We start from the raw sequence: 23386 nt of genomic DNA, 5'->3' as shown, positions 1-23386 counted from the left end.
GAATGGATGTGCCACTTGCTAAGTTATTTATTTTCTAATATATGTCACACAATTTTTTGTTTTTCTTTTAAACATCATGCTTTTAGAAGGAAAACAGAAATGTGAAAAACATCCTGCTGTTTCACTTTTCAAAAAACTAAAAGAAACTCAGTATTGAGTTTATCAGGATCAGGAACTTGATTATAATCATTGTTAATGAAACTATAATCTTTCCTAGTTGAGGAATTGTATATCATCCTGTCTTAAATTATCTTGCTGTCTCCAAATCCAAAAGGTATTTTAAGAACAGACTTCTAGTTTTTACAGGCATTTATCTTGGGGCAAAATTACAATTTTGGAGTTACAAAGTTACAATTAATACTTTTTTGCATGTACTTTGCACAAAGGTAACTAATACAAGATTCTTGTTTCTTGAAAATCTTTTTTATTATTATTGTTTTATTTTTTTATTTTAAATTTAGCATCCTCTCAAAGTAATTACCTCTTTTTGACTTTGTTGCAGGATGTTACAATTTTCTTGCCAGAATGGGAAGACGGACATTTTTATCTTGCTAAATATTATGACAAATTAATGCCAATGGTAACTGACAACAAGATGGAAAAACAAGGAGATCTGATTAGATACATAGTTCATCACTTTGGGAGGTTAGACCCTAGGGGAACGTTGCTTGGTTTCTATGGAAGGATGACTATTATAGTGAAAAAACATTTTATAGGAATAGATTGTTTTTCAACAATTCAGACTGACACAAATTTTTATGCAGTATTGTAAAACAACACACTGCATGCTTCCTTTTGTTTCCATACCTAATTAATTTTACTTCTGCCTTCTGACTAAGCAATTGTTGTCTGTCTTGTAAAACAGTTAATTATTTCATCAGCAGTTTTGATTAATAAAAACAAAACCCTTGTATGTTAGTAAGCTTTTAGTTGTTGCAGATGCATTAAAATGCTGAAAATAAATTTCTAAAGTCCAGAATGGAATGTGAAACAATTAAGGATGTGAAGTTTGTAATGCTTCTAATATATATCATTAACATAATGTGATTTCAACATGTAATCGCAGGTCTCTACAGTATGGAAACCAGTTCATCTATCAGTCAATGCCAAGAATGCTATCTTTATGGCTGGACTTTGGAGCAAAAGCATATGAATGTGATAAAGGTAGAACATTTTTTCCCAGTACATACTTCCTGTGTCATACTTTTGAATATATAATTGAAAGAGCAGTGAAGTGTATTTACAGTTCTTTGTTTAGACTTACTGCCTGAGATTATATGGAAAAAAGAAAGTACTATTATTTTTTTAAATTACAGGATGTTAATAGGCAGGAGAGTATTAATTATTTTATTTAAACCCCCCAGAACTTTTTCAAAATATATAATGAGATAGCATTGTTCCTCAGGTAACTTAAGTCAATAAACAGATTTAGGGAAAATCCTTGCATGTCACCTGTCACTTCTTCTAAGTTGCCTCATGAATAATGAGTAGTGGTTTTGTATACACTTACTACAGTAAAGTGTTAGACTTTGGGGCTTTTTTCCAATTTGTCTTGATTCCAGTGTTGAAGGAATCTTACTGAAATTTAAATGGGGGAAAAAAAGATCCTGTGGGCAGCATCAAGGCATATGAAACTGCTCCCATAGATGCATTTTGGGTGGGAGATTTTTGTACAGATGAAAATTGCAAACATTGCCTGCAGGTCTGGAGTGGAGCAGACAGTTGTGGCTCCTTGATCTTGACCTGGTTCTATATACTTAGGTCAACTGAATTTGGCTGCAGGCACATCAGATGCTGCTCTGTTGTTGATGTGCTACTCATGCAGGGTCCTCAGGTGCAGGGGTGGAGACAGGAGCAGAGGTGCTAATTTCATCCCTTGTAAAGACTTTCTTCATTTCCTCTCTACTAAAGAACATTGGAATCCTTTTACCAGGGAAATACATGGAGTGTTTTTGTTCTATGCCATTGCATCATTTCAGAGGAGTAATAGATGTTTTATTTTAAGAGTGTAAGGAGAACTTTTCCGATACTGTCTGTTCCATGTTCCTGTTGTCTGTGCTTGTTTATTTCCTGTTATTCTGGTTAGTTAAGTAGCATATGTATTAAGTCATTGTATGCTATGTTAAAAAGAACTTTACAGTAGGAACTTTTCCTTTTCCTTGAGTTTTTTTGGCTTATGAAAATTACCAACAAAATATGTTTCTGTAGGCTTGATTTAAATGACTTTACATTTCTGATGGAAAAAAAGGAACATAATCTTGTCCTTTTGTGTTTTTCAGCTAGTCGTTCAGAACGTGTTCAAATGAAAAATGATTTGGCTAAAATAAATAAGGTGATTACAGAGCACACGAATCACCTGGCACCTTACCAGTTTCTGACAGCTTTTTCTCAGTTAATCTCCCGAATCTGCCATTCTCATGATGAAGTCTTCGCAGTTCTGATGGTGATTGTTGCTAAAGTGTTTTTAGCCTATCCACAGCAAGCAATGTGGATGATGACTGCTGTGTCCAAGGTACCTTGATAAGTATAGCTACACCTTTATTAAGTTTGTAAAACTGTTTTCATCAGAGAAATGTGAATATAACCTATTTTACTTTAAGACGATGAGAAGGAATTGAGAGTTTCAGTTGCTGTGATACAACGTTGTGGAACAGGGTATCAATGCTATCACTGCAAAAGATTTTATTGCAGTCTAAAGTTCAGACAGTACAGTTTAAATATTCCAAATCAGAATGCTAACATGCATCCTGACTTGTATGATGTATTAGGAAAGGAAATTTGAATAACAAATAGCTGATGAATTTGGTAGTTATAGACAACAGATTTTGTTGGTTTTAGTAATTGTAATAGTACTTCCAGTTTTATAATCAAATAATTAACTCTGTGCCTTGATTAAAATGAGATAGATATACCACTTATTCCTAATACTTACCTGGTAGTAAGGTCATTCCAAAGCAAATTGGAAAGCATGGTGCATACTATTTCTTTAAGGTTGGTGAAATAACATTCAGGATACACTGGCATATTCTTGAATATTGGCCTTTATGTTGTGGGACTGCCAAGAAGGGTTTCAGAAAGTAATAACACCCACACACCCACACCCACCAACCGTACCACTTTAGTACTTGTTCAGGTACCAAATTTCAGTTGGAGAACAACTTTCTCCAGATATTAAATATGACAAGCAATAAGTAGAGAAAATAATGTATTAACTACTGTGGTGGGGTTTGTTGTTTTTGTGTTGGTTTTTTTTTTTTTAGGATTCTTTAATTGATTTTACTGTTGTTTAATAAATTTTAACTTTCCTCTTTTTTCAGTCCTCTTACCCTACGCGTGTCAATAGATGTAAGGAAATTCTAAACAAAGCTATTCACATGAAGGAATCTTTAGGAAAATTTATTGGAGATGCAACACGCCTTACAGATAAGCTATTAGAACTATGCAACAAACCGGTACTTAGAAAAATAAACAAATTAATGCATTTAATAGGATTATTCAAAAAATGTTATACAAAAGCTTCTTCTGATAGCTTTCGTTAGCCAATTCATTACATTATTGCAGTTTAACAGAAACTACACTAACTTGTAAAAGATTTTTTTTTGCTTTTTCATAATAAAAATATTTAAAAAAAGTAGAAAATAGCTCTAAATTGAGCACATTGCAAAATATTTCAGTACATAATGGTACATTTCACGGTGCATGGGCTTTACGTTGTTTTGCACTTTCATGTATGATTCTTGCCCAGTAACTTTCAGAGTTTTACTATAAAAATAGGCTGGTTGTGTTTCATGAACAAATGAACTTGATAATAAAGGTAAAACTAAATTATTTCATTATTCTGTATTTACAGTCAGAATGAAAAATACATGTGCCATAAAGGCCAGATATATTTACCTTTGACCACTCCCATTTAATTTGAAATGTAATTTGCCATTTTTCTTATTACCATAAGCATTTATTATTCTATTCATTAGTTAATGTGAAATACAGTAATATTTTAAGTGTTTATTGTTAACTTTTGAACAACTTTTTTTTTCCCCAAGGTTGATGGAAACAGCTCAACATTAAGCATGAATATTCATTTCAGAACACTTAAGCGATTAGTAGAAGAGCACACATTTAGTGAAATTCTCATTCCCTTACAATCTGTAATGATACCAACTCTTCCTTCAATTCCTGGTACACATGCTAACCATGACCCTTTTCCTGGATGCTGGGCCTACATTGCAGGCTTTGATGATACGGTAAGCCTCTAGTTGGCACCTCATTTTAAACTTAATGTTAAACAAATGTAGCTGCAAATATATCTTAGCTCCCTAGAAATGGAGGAGTGGGTAGGAAACTTCCTAATTACTTTCGTGGAAACGGAGTGGCTTCTCTCATAACAACCTAAGACAGATATGACCTCTTGGTATTTAGATAAAGCTTTGGCCTGAGGTTAATATGCTGTAGCACCATGGAAGTGCTAACGTGATTGGTTGCAGTGGTTTATTACCCTTAGACACTATTTTGTATGATCTGATACAGGTTTAATAAATAATTTATTTTTTTCCTTAGGTGGAAATTCTTGCCTCACTTCAAAAGCCAAAAAAGATCACCTTAAAAGGTTCAGATGGGAAATCTTACATTATGATGTGTAAGCCAAAAGATGATCTAAGAAAAGACTGTCGGCTCATGGAATTCAACTCCCTTATTAATAAGGTTTGAGTTAGACAATCAGATGCATTATACTTATTGACCAGAACACAATGTTGATCTAACAAAAAACCCAACTTACTTTGAGATAAATCTTACTGGAAGAAAAGTAAACTGTTGCAAAATATCTTATTTCAGCAGAAATCAATAGCAATTGATAATGTGTAACTTCTTATGGACTTGTGAAAAGAATAACAAAATATAACGTTTTGCCAAAACAATTGCTTATTCCAGCAAAGATATACAGGAAAGGTTATCTACAGTAAATAAATAACTGCAAACTTTCTGCTGTCATGCTTCATATTTCTTATTCAGTATTTTCTAATATTTTTTCATGAGAAATAGGTAACTTCATCTTTTCATACTAAAAGTGTTGCCATACTTCTTATTTTAGTTATAGTTTGCTTTTCAGCAATATTCTTAAGGTTAAGGTACCGTGTTTTCCATGAGGTTAAAGTAAATGATAGCGTCTCTGAAATGCTAAAACACTTATTCCAAGTACTGCTTTTAAGTGATTTAAGCAATGTACAAGTTATGCAGTTTGACTATTTTATTGCAAAATTCTCTTTTTTCATTTACTTTGGAGAACAGATGAGCATTTTGCTTGCATTTGACCTACTGCAGACAGCGAAGCTTAGAATTTAAAATTCTAGATCGTGTGATTGGAAAATAGATTTAGATAGAATAGGTAATGTTATTGATACATTTTGATCCTATGTATGTTATCTGTTAATCTCATTTTTCCTTTGTGGATAGTGCTTAAGAAAAGATGCGGAGTCACGTAGGCGAGAACTCCATATTCGAACCTATGCAGTTATTCCATTAAATGATGAATGTGGCATAATTGAATGGGTGAACAATACTGCTGGTTTAAGAAATATCCTGATAAAGCTTTATAAGGAGAAAGGTAAAGAAATATATTAGACTATAGTAATATTTTATTTTTTAAAGGGCTTATATCTTTATTAGTAAATGAGACAAACAGCACGGATCAGACTAAAATCTAGGAAGATGCAGTCACTTGTATTTTTAACTGTCTTCAATACATTATTATTCATATGTGTGGTAGACTTTTACTCTTAAATGGAAGAGAATTGGGGCTTGTAATAAACAAGTTCCTTACAAGAACTGATAACACAATCATCTTAGTACATTCTTTTATACAGTGATGTAAATCATTTCAGCAGCAGTGCCAGCAGCATGGGAATATATGTGCAGCTCTGAATAATAGAAAAGACTGTGGACTTTTTCTTCAGATTTGATCTGTTGTTTATAATTTCCGTTACATTTGTGTGAGATAATTTATAATTGAATCAAGATTGAGGGTACAGCAACTTTCCAGGGAAAAGATAAGATTTCTTTTGAATTTCTTGTTAACGAAGCGGCTTTCTGGTCAGCGCAATAAAATTTTGGGGGAAAATTTCACACATTATCTGGATGTATGCAGACATCTGGGAATTTGGAACTCCAAACATCTTAGCTGAATATAATGAATGGCTTTGGGGGGTGGGGGGGTGGGGGTGCGTGTGTGTTCCCCCCACTCCACCCCATGGCAATTGGTAAAACTGGTGGCTTGTTTGCCAGGTCTTTTTCAGTTAAGATTATGATTTTTTAATTTACTTTCTAGTACCTCACCACCACCATGTTCTATGGGTTATTTTCCATTTTTTCATTTATTTCAACTTTATGGAGATGTTTATCTTCTCTAAAATACCATTTTGTAATAGTACATACAAGGCTTTATATTTGGGGATTTGTTTTGCCTAATTGAGGAGGTCTATTACAGGTATCTATATGACTGGAAAAGAATTGCGTCAGCATATGCTTCCAAAGTCAGCACCTTTGTCTGAAAAGCTGAAAATGTTCAAAGAAGTCCTTCTGCCTCGTCATCCTCCTCTCTTTCATGAATGGTTTCTTAGAACATTTCCTGATCCTACTTCATGGTGAGTGACTGGGATTGGGCTAGCTCAAGAATATCTACTTTGTGTATTTCACTAAGCATTAATGATACTACTGAATAAGGACCGGTAACCCAAGGAAGTGACTTAGACATATCTGATTCTTATTTCCGCAGGTATAATAGTAGGTCAGCCTATTGTCGTTCTGTTGCAGTTATGTCAATGGTAGGTTACGTACTTGGTCTAGGAGACCGTCATGGTGAAAACATCCTATTTGATTCTTTGACTGGTGAATGTGTGCATGTGGATTTCAACTGCCTTTTCAATAAGGTGAGAAATGCCCCCCCCTTACTGAACTTGCTCTTTATTTTACATGCAAGTAAGTTATAAATTTTCACTGTCTTGGGTTTTTTCCCCACTTTTTTTACTTTAACATATCTTTTGTATTATCTCTCTCACTTTGTTTCTTATTTATACCAAACAGTCTGGGATATGTAAAGAGTATGTGATTGTTCTGTATACTGCATTAATGAAAGCCAGCTTTTGATTTAGCCAATATCAGATGAGCTGATGTGGATACACTAAAATAGCCCACATTTTAGAGTGTTTGTATTTTGTGATTCTCCTCTCTCCACTACCACCCTCCAAACAAAGCTGTAATTACTACATTCAGAATTCTGCTGCTGCAAAGAGTTTCTTTGTTTTTTTTCTCACACAAATTCAGCACAAAAATTCCAATGATTCTGTAAAAATAAACAGCAGAAATTGTGGCCAGAGTGGGATTTGGAGTTTTGGTGTTTCTGTTGAAACATGCTTTTGGTGTGGAATATGCACCCTTTTTAATTCAGATAAGCGCGGTAGAGATATTGTTAGTTTATTTCTCCTGCTTTCTTTTTAGTAAGCCTTAATTGTCCTACATAACCCTTAATTAAAAAAAAGAAATGTTTTTAAGGTAACTTGCATATTATAAAATAAAAGTTAGTGTTTTGCATGAGACTACAGAGCAGCAATATATATTTAGAACAAAATTTTAGACCCTGTATTAGTGTATTAAAACAGGGAAAAAGGTTATTTGGACATTGCTATCCTTTATTCACTGTAATTTCCCTTTAACAGTTGAGAAGGACTGTGATCTGAGCAAATATCTCCTGTCAGCTAGGAAACTGCCAGTGACAAAGATGGAGAAAAAAACCTAAAAACAATGCAAATGTTACCCTTTAATAATGCTTAAAACACTTAGGGCATACTCTTTTTTTATCAATGTAAAGGGAGAAACTTTTGAAGTTCCGGAAATTGTTCCTTTTCGTCTCACTCACAACATGGTTAATGGAATGGGTCCAATGGGAACAGAAGGTCTCTTCCGAAGAGCTTGTGAAGTCACAATGAGGCTTATGCGTGATCAAAGGGAGCCTCTAATGAGGTACGGCAACTGGTTTTGCTACAAACTCTGAAAAAGCTGTTTGTAGTGTAAACATCTGAAACAGTAAAGGCTGGTGAATATGCCAGTTCCAGCATATGCCTATCATGCAGCTCAGTCTTACTATGACACGCAGTTAAATATAAAACAATATCAATATTCAGCGCTAACTTCAGACTCCTGTCAATGTTCTTGTTTTGAAAATTAAATGTATATGTATCTTATCCTTTTTTAATTTTTAATTTATTTAGTGTCTTAAAGACTTTTCTCCATGATCCTCTTGTGGAATGGAGTAAACCTGTTAAAGGGAATACAAAAGCACAAGTGAATGAAACTGGAGAAGTTGTCAATGAAAAGGTTGGTTGAAAACAAGTATAGCATAAGGTATTCAAATGTCAAATGTCCATTATGGTTGCAAGTTATATATTTTCTAATTGAAACCTTGACTTTCTTGTTTTTTCTTTTATTTAAAAATTCTTCTGGTTGTTTCTTCTTGATCATCTCTGTGTTCATAATTTTTATCCATAAAGAGACTATTTGTATTGATAGAAAATGTAATTTATCTGCTAAAGAATCAACCAAAATAGATTCTGTGATTTTCTTACTAGTGTTACTAAATCAAGGACAACATCAACAGAAGCAATAGGACAGGCGAGATTCCTGCTTCCCCTCCCTCTGACTGTTGCACAGTCCTCCAGATTTACAGTGATGGTAACATCTGGAGTCCTTTCCATGCATATTTTTTTGCTTTTCATGAATGGATGTTGATTATTGGATAAATATGTGCCTTGTTACATGTCAAGGAATACTTGGTTAAAATTAGGATTTCATATGTACTGTTTCTTTTGTAGCTGCTGATAAATACTATATTGTTAATCAAAATATAGCTTGCACAACCTGTAATATTTATTCTCTTTCCCCTTTGCAAAAATTCTGATTTGTCTCCTTTTTGCTTTAAAAGGAATATTTAGTGAAAATAAATATGTGTAATAGCAGATAAAACTTAGGGAGCACTGATAAACATGGCAACTAACATAAGGACAAACTACAGTACTGAAGCTATATTACAACGAAGAACAGAGCTATTTGAGCACAGAAAATCTCCTGGTCTTCAAATAAGTACTAACCAGGCTGTGTCTACATAACCTTTCTTTTAGTTACAGGATCACCCACATAGTTGGATATGGTTAACTGCTTTTTTTCTGGATAGGTGCCAATGTTATACTTGAGCTTTAAAAGAAAATGTGTGAGTATAATTGGTATGAACTAGCTACTGTAGTGGGCCTCAGAACAGCTCATTTTGAGTTGCTCATTACAACCTGTTACTAGACTTCATTTTTCAGTTGCTCATAATTTTGGCCTAAATTTCCCAGACTAGGTATCTTTCATTTTATCCAGAATTCCAAAAAAAAGGCTGGGAAAATTTTGCATTTATTTGAAAGTAATTGTATGAAATAAAGTGTTGTAACATTTTCAAATACATTTGTGTAGCTTTTTCAGTCTTCCCTGGTAAATTTTATCTGTAAAAATGTAAGGCAAAAGTTATAACATGACCAATAATCTATCCATTTTAAAGAATGATTTTAAAAAGAGGGTATCCTTTATTTTCAAAGTAACTGGTGTAGACATCTGGGTTTTGCATTAAATTAGCATACAGATTTTAAACACATCCTAATAAATACTTTTTTATTTAAGAAGTGGAAGTTCATGGATAGTAGCAATATTCTTTTTTTTTCCTTTTTCTTTGTTTCCAGGCCAAAACCCATGTCCTTGATATAGAACAACGGCTGCAAGGTGTCATTAAGACTAGAAACAGAATAAAAGGATTACCCTTATCTATTGAAGGGCATGTTCATTACCTTATTCAAGAAGCAAGTGATGACAACCTGCTCTGCCAGATGTATATGGGCTGGGCTCCATATATGTGAAATTTGTTCACTTTGGAACGATACCATTCAGAAGTGATGTAGCTGAAATATTCTTGAGAAGGTGTTAATCAGTGGTAACTGGTTACTTCTGTTGATTTCTGATTGTAAGCAGCAGAACAGTGCAAAATCTCTGTAAAATATACAATACACTTGCAAGTATGTTACGAATACACCTGCAGATGTGTAAGGTGTTACATGTTTTGTATACGTATAGAAGGCAGTACATAGGAACTGCTTAAAAATTAGACTGGGCAAGTCTCTGCAGGTTTCTTATGTACGTACCTACTCTGACAATATGAAGAATTTTTGTGATGTTGAAAGAAGGCACTCGTAACTTTATAAAGGACTGTATAGTTTTGTAAAGATTTTTCTCATTCATCTTACTTGTGGATTAGAAAATCTGAAATTAAACTTTTATACTGATAATGATGTAAAGTGGTTCTTTCAACTTAGTTCAGAAGGGCTTTCTAAAAATGATGAGTATTTCTTCTCAGCAGTAGACCTTGAATTTTGGTTTCCTTAGACCTTCTTTCATAGGGCCTGGCTATGCTTAGAAAAGCATTTGGGATCTTAAATCTTACCATGAAGGAACTGGTAAAGTGTTACAATGTTCTGAAACTGTTTCCTTAGTCTTTGCCTGCTGTGCTAAGAAACCCTTGTGAAGGAAATGACACAAAACAGCGAGTCGGAGGCCCCTGGCAGTATGACTGTAACACCTGTGCAGCAGGCAGGGTAATAGTATCTGTGACTTTAACAGACGCTCAGGCTCCTGAGAGTTCTGGACAGGCCCTCTCTTCCCTCCCTTATAAAAAGTGTGGCTACAGTGAGTGTTTTTCAGACTCCATTTCAGAAGAAGTGTTTTGACATGGACGAGAGTAGAGTAACTAAATATGCTCAGATGGCATGTACTAACTTACAGTAATGCTTGCTTCTCTAGGCATCCAAACTGTATGGAAATGAAGGGGGAGATGGGGGAAAAATTATACTCTTTTATCCTACAATAGGATATCATTAGAGTTTTTGTACAGTATTTCTTGTTTCTGCTGTATAACAGTGCCATTAGTTTTTGATCATGGTGATGCTGTCATAAGGCTGAAGTTTTAGTTCAGCTCCAATGCAGATAATTGGGACAGTAAATTTAAACAATGGGTTTATACCTGGTTACAGTGGGTTTGTTTCTCTGGGGAACTAGTGGGTAATCTTCCAAAAGTGTTGTCACTGCCTTGTAAACCTGAAGATTTTTCCAGATTTTTCCTTTGGAACCTACTATGATCTTTTCTGTTGTGGTGTGTGAGAGTGCAGGGCCATGTTACCTTTCAGAGGCTTTATCGCTGTAGCACAGAGTGACGAGCCCCCTACAGTGAACTGTTGCACCGGATACCGCTCAGGGAGTTACCGATTTCCATCACCGGGGACTAGACCTGCTACCCGCCGCAGGCCAGGGTCGGGGGAGCCCCTGTGTGGGCTGGTCGGGAGAGGGGGGAGAGGCGGTGCGCTACGCCTGTAGTACTGGCGGCGGATGAATCCCGGCGGAGGGAGCGGGCGGGCGGCGCCGCTGAAGGGAGGGAGACGGCCCCGCGCCGCGCCAGCAGCGCCGCTCTCTCTGCCGCTCTCTATGGTCGGCGCGGGGCGCTCTGCGCGGCTCTCTATGGCGCGGGCGGCCCGGCTGTCAGTACGGCGCGCCGGAAGGAAGGCGGAGCGCGGCCCGGGGTTGTTTGGGTCCGGCGGGGCTGTGAGGGCGGCGGGGAGCGGTGGCCATGGGGGTCCCCAAGTTCTACCGGTGGATCTCGGAGCGGTACCCCTGTCTCAGCCAGGTGCTGAAGGAGCATCAGGTGAGCTGGGAGCGGAGCGCTGCTGCCTGCCAAGGGCCCGTCTCCGCTCCGCGCCGGGGCGGAGGAGGGGGGTCCTGACTGGCCCCTCGGCGGGGCGAGGGAGCGGGCCTGGGCCCCGGCCGGGCTTGCCTGGGCCGGGCTTGCCGAGCTGAGCCGGAGCCGAGGTCGGCTCGCTGAGAGACGGGTCGGCGCAGGGCGGGCGGCTGCGCCTACAGCCGCGTCTCGGCGAGACCTGCAGCTCGAAGCGGCCGAAAGTCGCGGGACGGCGGCGTGCGGTCGCTGGGAAGCGGGCGAGGCTTTCGAAGCCCTCCCTGAAAGCCCGACTATCCGACCCGAGGTCGCCGTTAGCGTACAGCAGTGCCGGGAGCCTGCTGCCGGAGGTCAGCGGCGCAGATGTTTGCACTCCTCGTTACGTGCAAACGATGTTTTCGGAAGCACCCGAACCGAAACTGCGCCGTTTCTCGAGGAGAGCGTTTCCCCGCAGCGTGGCGGTGCCCGGCTCCCTGCGGCCGGGCTCTCTCGCATCTCTTTTCCCCGCGGCCGCGCTCCTCCCGAGCCCGTCTGAAGCTCCGTGGTGCCTCCTCGGCACCTGGCGGCCCTTCACCCCCCTCGGGCAGCAGAAGGTCGGAGTTTTCCTCGTTACCGGGCTCGGAAAAGGCGCTGCTGCTGACGACGAATGGCACAGTAATGACGAGGGACAGGTTTTACAGCTCTGCTGCGTCTCCTTGTTGTCACATGCGTCGGGCAGCTTGTATCAGTAGGAAAAACGAGAAGTATGTTGAAGCCTGAAAAAGGGAAGCCGCAAATAATGCTTTTCACAGTCGGGCAAAAAAGTCTTGTTTTCAGAGAAATCTTCTTTGGTACCTATTAGATGCAATTTCTTAATTTTCATTATAATTTTCAAACGGCGTTATGGATGTGGTTTTATAGTCTGAATAAGGATGTTCTGAGATTAGTTGGGTGATGACTGAAGGCATGTTTGAGTGTTAATAAATTTTTCCTAAACAGGCAGCATTTTAAAAGATTAAATAGCTGTTGTATCAACATATCTAAGATGCCCGGCTCAAGTTATTCCAAACCTGGATGTTTGAGCCTTCCTTCTAGTTTCAAAGCAGTTTTCAAAGCTTAGGTCTTTGCTTATGATTTGTTGGATTTCATTACAGTGTCTTATATTGTCCATGCACCAAGACGGCAGCAGCGTGTGCTGGCTTTTCAGCTGTTTTGTTAAAAGTCTGAGCTGCTCACTGAGCTTGGTGGCAGCTTGAAACTTCTACTGAAGAACTGGAACTGTGGCAGCTGAGGGAGTCAGCATGTGTCTGCTCTAACCAGGGGAATAGCAGCAGGGGGTAGTACCCGTGATGCTTTCTGAAAGAGGCTGTTAGAGCTCTTAAGATAAACAGAAAGCACAACTCAACCTTGTATGCCAGTGCTAATGTAATTCTCTAGTTAGTCTCTCTGAAGACTAGATGATGTTGTTGGCTTACGTGGAATACTTACTCTGTATAAAAGAGAAAAGAAATGTCTAGATTATCTGCGATGCTGAGTTTCAACAGTAGCATGTATCCCCATTCTTCCTTTTCTCTGCCAGACTGCTTGAATATACAGACTGTCACATACTAGCATCTAAATTAGGGGTTTTGTTTGCTATTACAGAAAAAAACTACCCAGAATAAAATGCAATCCCTATGTAAAACACATAATTGTTTTAAAATCATATTATAGCTGTGTTTCGTAAAAGGTCATCTGTTTTCCATATATATATGTTGCTTCCGTACAAAAGTTTTAGTTTTCATCTCATTAGAATGCTGCCTGTGCAATGCCGTGCTCTGTTCTTATCTGAAAGTGGTGCCTGTGTGGATGATGTGGTGTTTGAGCATGTTGAGAGTAGTTTGGTTACTGAATTTAACTGTACTGAAGATCATTATGCACAATAGAAGACTAAGTATTGCGGGTGACTGGAGATCCTTCCCGATCCTGCCTCTTGTTTCTTCTCTTTGTCATTCCTCTTTCTGAAGCAGACTTATGTTTCTCTTGTATCTGGATGATAAATACAAGTCCAACAACATGCCTTTCAAAATTATCTAAAGAAATGTCAGCAGCAATACTACAGAAGATCATGAAAAGTTAGCAGTGCCTTTTTCCAGTTGTAATGATAGGATAATTTTTATGGACAGTCATATTGGTGGATTAAAGAATAGACTTGTTCATTGCAAATTGCTCTTGTGTGTGTTTGGTGGGTTTTGGCAACAAAAAGATAGATATTGGCCCCTTTGCTTCATATGTTTACCAGTGTTTGTGCTCTATATGTTGCTTGTGTGTGTTCAGGGCAGGGTTTGTTCCTTTAAAAGAAAGTTGGACTGCTACAGACAAGGCTCTTAGAAGAACAGAGAACTAGACAGAAAAAAAACACGTTTGGAAAGTGTGGGAAATAAATTGATGTTATCATTGATAACTCTACTGCTTTTGGTGGTAATTGTGACTCTCTAGACTCACAGGTGGCTGTTAGCGTAGCTAAAGAGGCAGCCTGCAGTGGTCACGGTAGGAACTGGTTAACAGTGGGAGAGCCCTAAAGCTTCTTAAGCTGGCTTTGTGTTTGAAATACTGTTTGGAAACTGCATACTCAGTTTTGTAGTTTTTATTGTTTATAGTGCAGCTATGCAAGATTGAATCAGTGAAAACTGTGGGTTATAAAAAAAATAAAATTATCTCTTCCTGAAAAGTGTGATTTTTATTTGCTTTTCCCTTATACAGTGTAGAAGATTGGCCAAGCACAGGGGACAGAAGTCCTGGGGCAGCAGAAACAATCAGGAAGCATAGGAATCTGTTTAGCTGTCTTTCTTCACTGGGAAAATCATAATAACGAATTGCAAGTGCAGACAAATCCATAACCAGTCAAGATATTCTTAGCCCACTGGCGTGCAGTAGGTTCCAGGGAGGTCTTCCCACCTCAGCTTGTTTCCAGAGTTCATTAGTCTCAGCCATGCCTTGGGCAGTGATTGCATTGCTTCAGCTGTCACCAAAAGGGTACTAACTGTGGCTTTTGTAGATTCCAGAATTTGACAATTTATACCTGGACATGAATGGCATTATACATCAGTGTTCACATCCAAATGATGATGATGTTCACTTCAGAATCTCAGAAGATAAGATTTTTGCTGATATTTTTCACTATTTGGAAGTACTGTTTCGCATTATTAAACCAAGGAAGGTTTTCTTCATGGCAGTTGATGGAGTAGCTCCAAGAGCAAAAATGAATCAGCAGCGTGGGAGACGTTTTAGGTGAGAATATTTGTTCTTGCTCTGTCTTTAGGATAGTAAACACTTTAAAAAAAAAATTTACTTAAATGTATGCCATGAAAAGTAAATTATATTATGAGTGGTCATGCCTTTGATGGTAGCTTTAATTTTTAGTTAAATGAGGGTAACTACCTGTAAAATGTTAATACTTAAAATCAGGATTCCAAAAAGGAAAGTTTGCTTGTTACTTAGATTTTTCTCTGCGTATGCAGGACTTGGGGGTGGGGAGAGCTTTTTTCCTATGAAATTTTCTGTGAAATAAATCTGCAGTGGAGTTCTTACAGATGTCTCCAATGGCTTCATAACCTGTGAGAGCCTTCGGTATTTGTGAATGCTAATTCTAGATACGCCTTTTTGGTAACTCTAATGGAATGTTCTTTGACAGTTGTAGAAGAAATGAAGTTTCTAATGAAACTCTGGCTTCCTGTTGATAACAGTTAGCAAGCTAGCTCAAATACAGAACTGCAAGTAGATTTCACAGTGTTAAGAATTTTAGTAATGTTTTGGGAGATGTGGAAGCTTTTTGGAAGACTGCTGTAAGGAAAGAAAGCTAGTGGTCAGACTAGGGATGGTGAGTGAAATGCAACAGAAACAAACTGGGAAAAAGGGACACAAGAAAGTATTTTCAAGTTACTGGGGGTTTTTGTATGTTTGGTTTTTATCTTTTTTTTTGTTAAGGAAAAAAAGTTGAGAGGAAGAAGAGATTAAGAAAGAGTTCTAAATAGAAAATTGGAGCAGAATTGAGAGAAGGACAAAAATCTAAGACATTGGTGGCTTCTCTTTTTCTGGTTCAAAAGTGTTTATGAAATCCTTGGCCAAGAAAGGCTAGGATGATATTTGTTTGTTTGTTTTTCCATTACTGGTGATTATAAATTGTTAGTTCACTCCTCCTACCCCGGTGGTATTCCAAACTTGCTGCTTTGTTTAACTACATTACCATTATTGTTCTGGGACAGCATTTGCAGATGTTTAGATCCCAAGTATTCCTACTGTTTCAACATTAATTTGCTTTCATTGTGATCAGTTATTGAATTATCATCCTGATAATCTAAATATTAACTGTATCTGAGCAATGACAGATTATCATCATTACTAGGGGAAAAAAGCTATTTTTAAGCCTTCCAGTTGTATCAGAAAAAAGTTCAAACTCTATGCAGGCATTATATTTCTCTCTCTCTCCCCCCGCCCCCCCTTTTTTTAAACACTCTTTAAAAAATCAACTATATGTATTTTGTCAGTAAAGCTGTACTTAGGATATTAACATTTGAGTAAGATGATTCTTTCTGTACTCCCTCTCTCCAACCCTGTTTTGTTTTAGATCAGCAAAAGAGGCAGAGGACAAAATAAAAAAGGCATTAGAAAAGGGAGAAACTCTCCCTACAGAAGCCAGATTTGACTCCAACTGTATTACACCAGGTAAGATAATTTGTTAATTATTTACATTTAAGTGCTTAGATTTATGTTTTTGCATCTATATTTTGGCACTATTTTCCTATCCTATGGCTATTTCATTTTTTTTTTAATTAGAGGACAGAATCAATAAAGGCTCAAGTAAGTTGGGAACACAAGTTTTAGTAATTTTTAGTAGGGTTGGAATACTGTCTCATTCTAAAACGTTTTTAGATTGCTGTGGAAAAAATGAAACCTCTTGGGGGAAAAAAACCAGCTGTCCCCTTCATCTCTTGTAGAATTTTTATTTGTTTTTTTTTTAATATGGTTTTTCATACTTTTTTTTAATTTGGGGGTTTTTTTTCACACTTTTGATATGTAAATGCAATTTTGAATGACTAGTGAAAAGCTTTGTGTTTAACTTAGATTTCTGTTTTCAGGAACTGAATTCATGGCCAGATTGCATGAGCATCTTAAATACTTTGTAAATATGAAGGTTTCCACAGACAAATCCTGGCAAGGAGTAACAGTCTACTTATCAGGCCATGAGGTCATTGTATTTTTTTAATATTTTATTTTAAATAAATATTTATTTTATAGAAAAATACTTACTGATGAATTTTTTTTTTGTGCAGACTCCAGGGGAAGGTGAGCATAAAATTATGGAGTTCATCAGATCAGAAAAAGCAAAGCCCCATCATGATCCAAACACAAGACACTGTCTCTATGGCTTAGATGCTGACTTGGTATGTGCAATCAAAATTATACAAAAAACAGGAATTTATAACTTGTGTATGTCTTCGATGTCTTCCTAAGTACATGGGGTTCTAAAATGTTATTAAACAGGCATGTAATTTTGTATTCCTGCAAACTTTTGAATTTGTAATGAAACAGAACAGCAAAATTTCTTTATACTACTCGAATCTTAAAGTAACAGTGTAAAAAAAATAATGAAGTAAGACCTTTCTAATATCTCTTTGTAATAGATTATGCTGGGATTAACAAGTCATGAGGCACACTTTGCGCTCTTAAGAGAAGAAGTCAGATTTGGTGGTAAAAAATCTCAAAGGTGAACTGATTTAACTTTACTCTTATTTTATATATGATGAAATTAAATCCAAAAGATACTGGGTCACTAAACAATTTCTTTTTTATTGATTGCATACTAAATTAATAAAGTCTTAGTTTATTTTTGTGTTAGAAAATACATGAAATTAGAGAGATTGACTTGTGAAATTGTACATTTGAATTCGTTTGCATGAGAAAATGTATGCTGTCAGGACAGCTGATAAAAAAAATCCTTAGAGCTTTGGTGTATTGTGCTTCTTGCTTCATATTATGAAAGGAGCAGCCCAGGCTGTACTGACATTGTTTCCATAATTGTCTTATGCAGATATTGACTTTTTAAAATGTATTTATATCTCTGAGGTTTTGTGCGTATAAGTAAATTACTAGAATAATTACTAAAATAAACTTTCTTAAAGTGGCTGACCGAATGCTCTTATTCTGGATTTGCCCATTTGAACTAACTTGTGGTTTATAATCAGTCAGAACAAGGCAATTTGTTCCAGAACTGTGCATGTACATGGAGCTATTCTGAAGTAATAGAAAAATTAATTTATAACTGTTACTGTGGCTAGGTTCCTTCTTTGAAGGAGCTTAAACATATATTTGGTGGATAAAGGGAGAAGGTGGGAGAGACAGAGCGAAATACACTTTTTTGATACAAAAAGGATTTTGGATAATACAGTGATAAGTCATATAAATGTTTAGATAAATGCATAATTTTTGCTAATAAATGTTTTTATTGCCAAGGACAATATGATAAATATCAGAAATAAGTATTGTTTTCATAGTCTTTTGCAGTCAACAGTACTCACTCCGTTGATAGTGTTGGCATGTGACATTGTAATGTTTTTAAAAGACCTTAAGTCCAATCAAAGAAAAATGTCGTTTTTCCCTTTTTAAAAAATAAAATAATATAAAATAAAAGTGTGATGACCTGTAGAGGGATTAATTAAATAAAGTATGAAATCAGAAGGCAAGGCCCCCCCCCAGGATTGTTCCATATTTGGCTCCTGTTGTAATTTCTCAGTAATACTGCTCATTACAGGAATTTCCTTCTGAAAGTTACAGGAATTGCCTTCTGTAAATATTGTCACTTTTATGAGTACTTAACAGTTGGAAATTTGAAAATACTATAAAAACATACAAATGAATATCTGTCAGCAATTTTTTGATTGAGAGAAATTATTTGTTTTATCAGGATTTTCAAGTCCAGTGCAATGAAGAATAAGCGGCAAAATGTCTCTAGAGTCTTAGAGCATCAACCTGGATTTGGCAATATGAAAATTACATTTTAAAAGTGACAGAATTGGGTCTGAAGTTCTGTGCAGCCACATGTAGCTCAGAGTTCGTCTTAGTAGTCTTCATATAACCTTGTGTATTACACACATCTTCCTCAGAGGATTTTGGCCAAAATCCTCTATGTATGTGTATGTGTGAATACACAGGTGTTTATGGTGGTTTGTCATTGGAGGTCGTCCCAGCTAGTTACAGTATCTACAAGGTGAAATAGTCCTTTATGAATTTAAAATACATCAGTCTTTAGCTCATTAATCTTTTGATGTAGGTATTAACTGATTTTGGTCTAACGTTGGCTTAGGTACTAAGTAATTTTAGTGAAGAGAAGAAAAGAAGGCAGAATATACGTTGACTAATTTATGCCATAAACAAACAATAGGTTTGTGGTTTTTTTGGTGCTGTGTTGAAGCTGCTGGATAATACATACAGAGCATATTTTCAAGTTGAGCATATTCTTTTCTTACAAGAAGCATTTCAAATGACTGCAAATGTAACCCAGCCAGTTTAGACATGAATCTGTGTACTCTGTATGTACTCAGACTAGTTCTAAAACACCTTAAAATACATTGGGTTTGGTACAAAGTTAGGCTAGGTTGTCCCTTTTTTGGACAATGGGATAATTACTTAGGAAATAGTTAATGCAACGTGGAACTCCACAAAGCTGCCCTGCTTTCTCTAAGCTAGCTGTTTTCCATACAGTGCAGTCACATCTGCTGTTTAGAAGATTCTACTGCAAAATTTTATAGACTCAAAACAGATGAATCCTAAAATAGATTTAAAGAAATATTTATACGTTATTTCTTCTGCAAGGATATAATCCTGGTAAGAGTACTTGGTTTTAGGTAACCTTGGACTTATTAAATATTCATGTTGGAAGTGTGTTTATAAATAATTAACTTAATGTTTTTGAATAATTTACAGAGCATGTGCACCAGAGGAAACCACATTTCATTTACTGCACTTATCACTGATGAGAGAATATATTGATTATGAATTTTCACCAGTAAAAGTAAGTTCTAATGGAGCTGTGATTGAAGAAATGTGTGAGGTCTTCTTATGCAAACATGATAATAAAAATTATGCTCCTGTGTTGTTTTTGTTTTTTTTTTTCTTTTTCCTTGTTTTTTCCCCCAGGACAAGATTTCTTTTGAATATGATATTGAAAGGATAATAGATGATTGGATCTTAATGGGTTTCCTTGTAGGAAATGATTTTATTCCTCATCTACCTCATTTACACATTAATCATGATGCACTGCCGCTACTTTATAGAACATATATGGCTATCTTGCCAGAACTGGGAGGTAAGAACACTAAGTTTAGTTGTGGAAAGTAGAAACATTAACATTCCTGCATTAATATTTATTGACCTTTTTAGGCATGTTAGAATGTTTAGCATTTATTACACTTTCTTTAGACAGACAGCAAGATTGCATTCTATTATCTATGGGGCATTTAAATTGAAATTTTAAAATTGTTAAATTTTTAATTTAAAAAACATACTTTATTTTACCGATAGGTTACATAAATGAAAATGGGCATCTGAATTTAAAACGCTTTGAGAAATATCTCACAAGATTGTCAGATGTAAGTAACTTCGAAATTACGGTATAGTCTGTTGAATATAACCTCAAGATAGTGCCTAAAATACACCATGATGTAGTTTTAATGAACTGTTAAATGAATGTGTTTTACAAGTGATTCAGTCAGCTGTTTTATCATTTAATTGATGGGATCCAATCAGTCGTTGTCTGATCTTATCATAACATAAGAGGAAAAAGATTGAATCACTTGATCTGTGCTTTAGCCAGCATCTTTTAGTACTGCAAGTCAAATGAGGATTCACCACTAGAATCATGGTCCTCAATTCTCATTGAGTAACGAGCAACCGTACTGGGCAAAGCATGCTGCAGGCAGCAATATTCTTTACTTCCCCTGCTGGTCAGTTTCTTGTGGGGTAAGCTATGTGTGAAGATCTCAGAGAGCAATATTTTTTGCAAGTTTTTAATGAAGATCACTGGTAAAGAGCAGTGAAGCTTTAGTATCTCTCAGAGGCAGGCATCAGCATTCTTCAAGAACTAACTGGCGTACAGGAGGCAATCCTGCTAAGTGCCACTGCAGTAATCCATCCTAGAGATGAGAAAAGGTAGAGGCCATATAGAAATGGAAAGGTCTCAGCCTTCTGCTGAACTTGGCAGGGGGAAGTTAATCTGCTGTCCCTGCTTCAGCCCTCTCTTCTGATTCTTGGGTAGAACTATGAAAGTGTTGGGTGTGTGGCACAAGACTATATTACCCAGACCCTATAAACTTCTACTACTTCTAAACTCAATAGTGAAGTGTGGAAGTTATCTAACTCTTTTTGTTACCTATTGCTGTCTTACTGAAAGAAAACAAAATATGGCTTGGGTATATGTTACATATTGCGAAGAAAAAAGATTTTTAGTATCAATCTATTAGTTTAGTTGTAGCTCTAGGGCAAGATGTTTATGTACGAATTACTCTAGATGTAGTCTAATGCACCTACTAAAAAGACATTGTTAATTTAGCACTCCAAATTTGGCGTCCTTCAAATATTTCTAAACTAACTTTAATCTTTCTGCACAGTTTGATCGTGAACACTTCAGTGAAGTCTTTGTAGACCTAAAATGGTTTGAAAGTAAAGTAGGCAATAAATACCTCAACGAGGCAGCTGGTATTGCAGCAGAGGAAGCCAGAAAAAATAAACAAAAGAAACAAAAGGTTAGTGTTTACATGCTCAATTTTTGAAATAAAAGTGTTACTTTTTGCAAATCACTAATTTGATCTTAGACAAATTAAATGGCATAAACCTCTGTTTTGAGACTTTTTGAGATCAGAAAAGGTAGTAAAATGTAACATTTGAGGAACTACCTGTATGCATTGCTGGTTGTGAGTGATGAAATGGTTAAGTCAAGGTCAAGTTCTGGTGATTTTTGACATTGTGTAACATGTAACATTGACATAGTGATTTTTTACATGATGTCATAAAACTTAATGCTTTATGTCAATTTATCTGTTCCTCAACAGCAGCAAAACTTACTTGTGGGTGAGTTATGGTCAAACTTGCTATGCTTTATAATTTTACTTTTCAATGCATAGCCTGCTGGAAGTTTTATATGTTTCAGATACACTGATAGGTCATTCATGCATGCCTTGGTATTGGCTGACTATTTGACAATGAATAGATAAATAGCCATTTCATTGGTGTGAGCTATCTCAGATTGGTTATTAAACTTGCAGTTCTGGATATAACTAATTAATAAGGAACAGCACCTTTCTCTGTATCTTGACTCTGCCCCACTGTCATGTTCCCTATCACCACCTCCATTGGCTGTCCTTCAATATATGCCTTCAGCACAGGGTAGAGTAGCAGCAGGAAATTCCTTCAAGTTTAGTCTGTCACTGTACATCGTTATCCTGTTCTTTAGTGCACTTTGTGGTTCGTAAGAGCAAGTTGTTAGCTCTTCAATAAGGTATGCTTTATTTGTGGTTGTTTTCTTATTTGCCACAGAAGTTTGGAGCAGCTGTATAGTATTAGCTAGCCATCTTGACTGATCCTTTGAATGGCAGTGACAGTCAGGAGCTTGCATATCTCAGGTACAGGGGAAGAGGGCCAACCTAATGATTCTGCTTATCGAAAGCTACTCAGTGCTGTACACAAAAGACAGTGCGTAGTGTGAGAATGAAGCGAATGTTTGGCTTGTTTGACTCTCTAAAACACAGTTTCTTGTATTCTTACTTCCCACAAAAGTAATTTGAACTCTTAAAAATTTACTAATTAAAAATTTGATTGCATACTGGTGCTGTAGCACAATGCATGATGTAGGTAAAAATGCTTAAATGTGTACTGCACAGTTTTTGAAATAGTTGTATTTTGGAAAACAAATATTCAGATGTTTTTTAAAGGTAGTTGAGGTTTTATTTGACGCTGCTCCTTTGTCTGATCTGTATGGATAAAATCATTTTCCCTAGGCAATTACGAGAGAAGGAAGTGTAGTGGGTTTTATACTGAATAATAATAATATTTATACATCTTGATTATAGCATTTTGAGTTGCAGATTATATGGTTGTGAATGAGGTATGTGCATATTATTCTATACTTTTACTTTATCTCAAATATTAATTTAATAGGCTCAGGAAAATTCTATATGTTTGGCTGCTTTAGAAAAAAACGAAGGTGAAGTTGTGACTCCCAAAAGTAAGTGCAAATAATTTTTCCATAGACATATAACAAAAAAACTTGTTAATTTGTGTATAGATTTGGAAGATCTGTAAGAATTTCATGTCAGAGATGACCTTAATCTAAATGAAAGAGTTAGGTAGTCAGCTATTGGGGAAATGGAACTGCACATCCCTGGCTTATGGTGAGAGGGAGCGTGGCTAAAGCTTTTGAAGTGCTTCGTACCTGACCAGTATTTCCATGACGAATTGAAGGAATGAATGAGCAAATCTTCAACAACATTATGGTTTTGATAATTGTATACCTACGTATTTTGTTATAAAGGTGGGGACAAATGAACAGATTTTTATATGGCTTTGGGGTTTTTG

General features: G+C 36.6%; 2 protein-coding genes across 8 annotated transcripts in view; both read left to right on the top strand.

The window, feature by feature from the left end:
- The window catches only part of ATR (ATR checkpoint kinase), a 43223-nt gene extending 32859 nt beyond the window's left edge, over window positions 1–10364 (top strand). For all 3 annotated transcript variants that reach the window (XM_072868847.1, XM_072868845.1, XM_072868848.1), the window contains 12 exons: window positions 503–645; window positions 1067–1164; window positions 2280–2512; window positions 3318–3452; window positions 4044–4244; window positions 4558–4701; window positions 5452–5602; window positions 6482–6638; window positions 6770–6923; window positions 7862–8013; window positions 8262–8367; window positions 9765–10364. In XM_072868847.1, the coding sequence (XP_072724948.1) occupies window positions 503–645; window positions 1067–1164; window positions 2280–2512; window positions 3318–3452; window positions 4044–4244; window positions 4558–4701; window positions 5452–5602; window positions 6482–6638; window positions 6770–6923; window positions 7862–8013; window positions 8262–8367; window positions 9765–9938 (1848 nt within the window). In that variant the 3' untranslated portion in view covers window positions 9939–10364. The remainder of the gene's footprint in view (window positions 1–502; window positions 646–1066; window positions 1165–2279; window positions 2513–3317; window positions 3453–4043; window positions 4245–4557; window positions 4702–5451; window positions 5603–6481; window positions 6639–6769; window positions 6924–7861; window positions 8014–8261; window positions 8368–9764) is intronic.
- A 1249-nt stretch (window positions 10365–11613) lies between these two features.
- Window positions 11614–23386, top strand: part of XRN1 (5'-3' exoribonuclease 1) — a 45686-nt gene continuing 33913 nt past the window's right edge. For all 5 annotated transcript variants that reach the window (XR_012043241.1, XR_012043240.1, XM_072866384.1 and 2 more), the window contains exons 1-11: window positions 11614–11770; window positions 14817–15049; window positions 16386–16483; window positions 16897–17006; window positions 17092–17202; window positions 17443–17525; window positions 19742–19829; window positions 19955–20123; window positions 20339–20406; window positions 21424–21558; window positions 22970–23036. Coding sequence is in view for 3 of the 5 variants with exons in the window: in XM_072866384.1 (XP_072722485.1) it covers window positions 11696–11770; window positions 14817–15049; window positions 16386–16483; window positions 16897–17006; window positions 17092–17202; window positions 17443–17525; window positions 19742–19829; window positions 19955–20123; window positions 20339–20406; window positions 21424–21558; window positions 22970–23036 (1237 nt within the window). In the remaining 2 variants the exon portion in view is untranslated. The remainder of the gene's footprint in view (window positions 11771–14816; window positions 15050–16385; window positions 16484–16896; window positions 17007–17091; window positions 17203–17442; window positions 17526–19741; window positions 19830–19954; window positions 20124–20338; window positions 20407–21423; window positions 21559–22969; window positions 23037–23386) is intronic.

The sequence above is a fragment of the Ciconia boyciana genome, chromosome 7 (assembly GCF_034638445.1).
Source record: "Ciconia boyciana chromosome 7, ASM3463844v1, whole genome shotgun sequence".
NCBI lineage: Eukaryota > Metazoa > Chordata > Aves > Ciconiiformes > Ciconiidae > Ciconia > Ciconia boyciana.
This window is presented reverse-complemented; position numbering and strand designations above follow the sequence as displayed.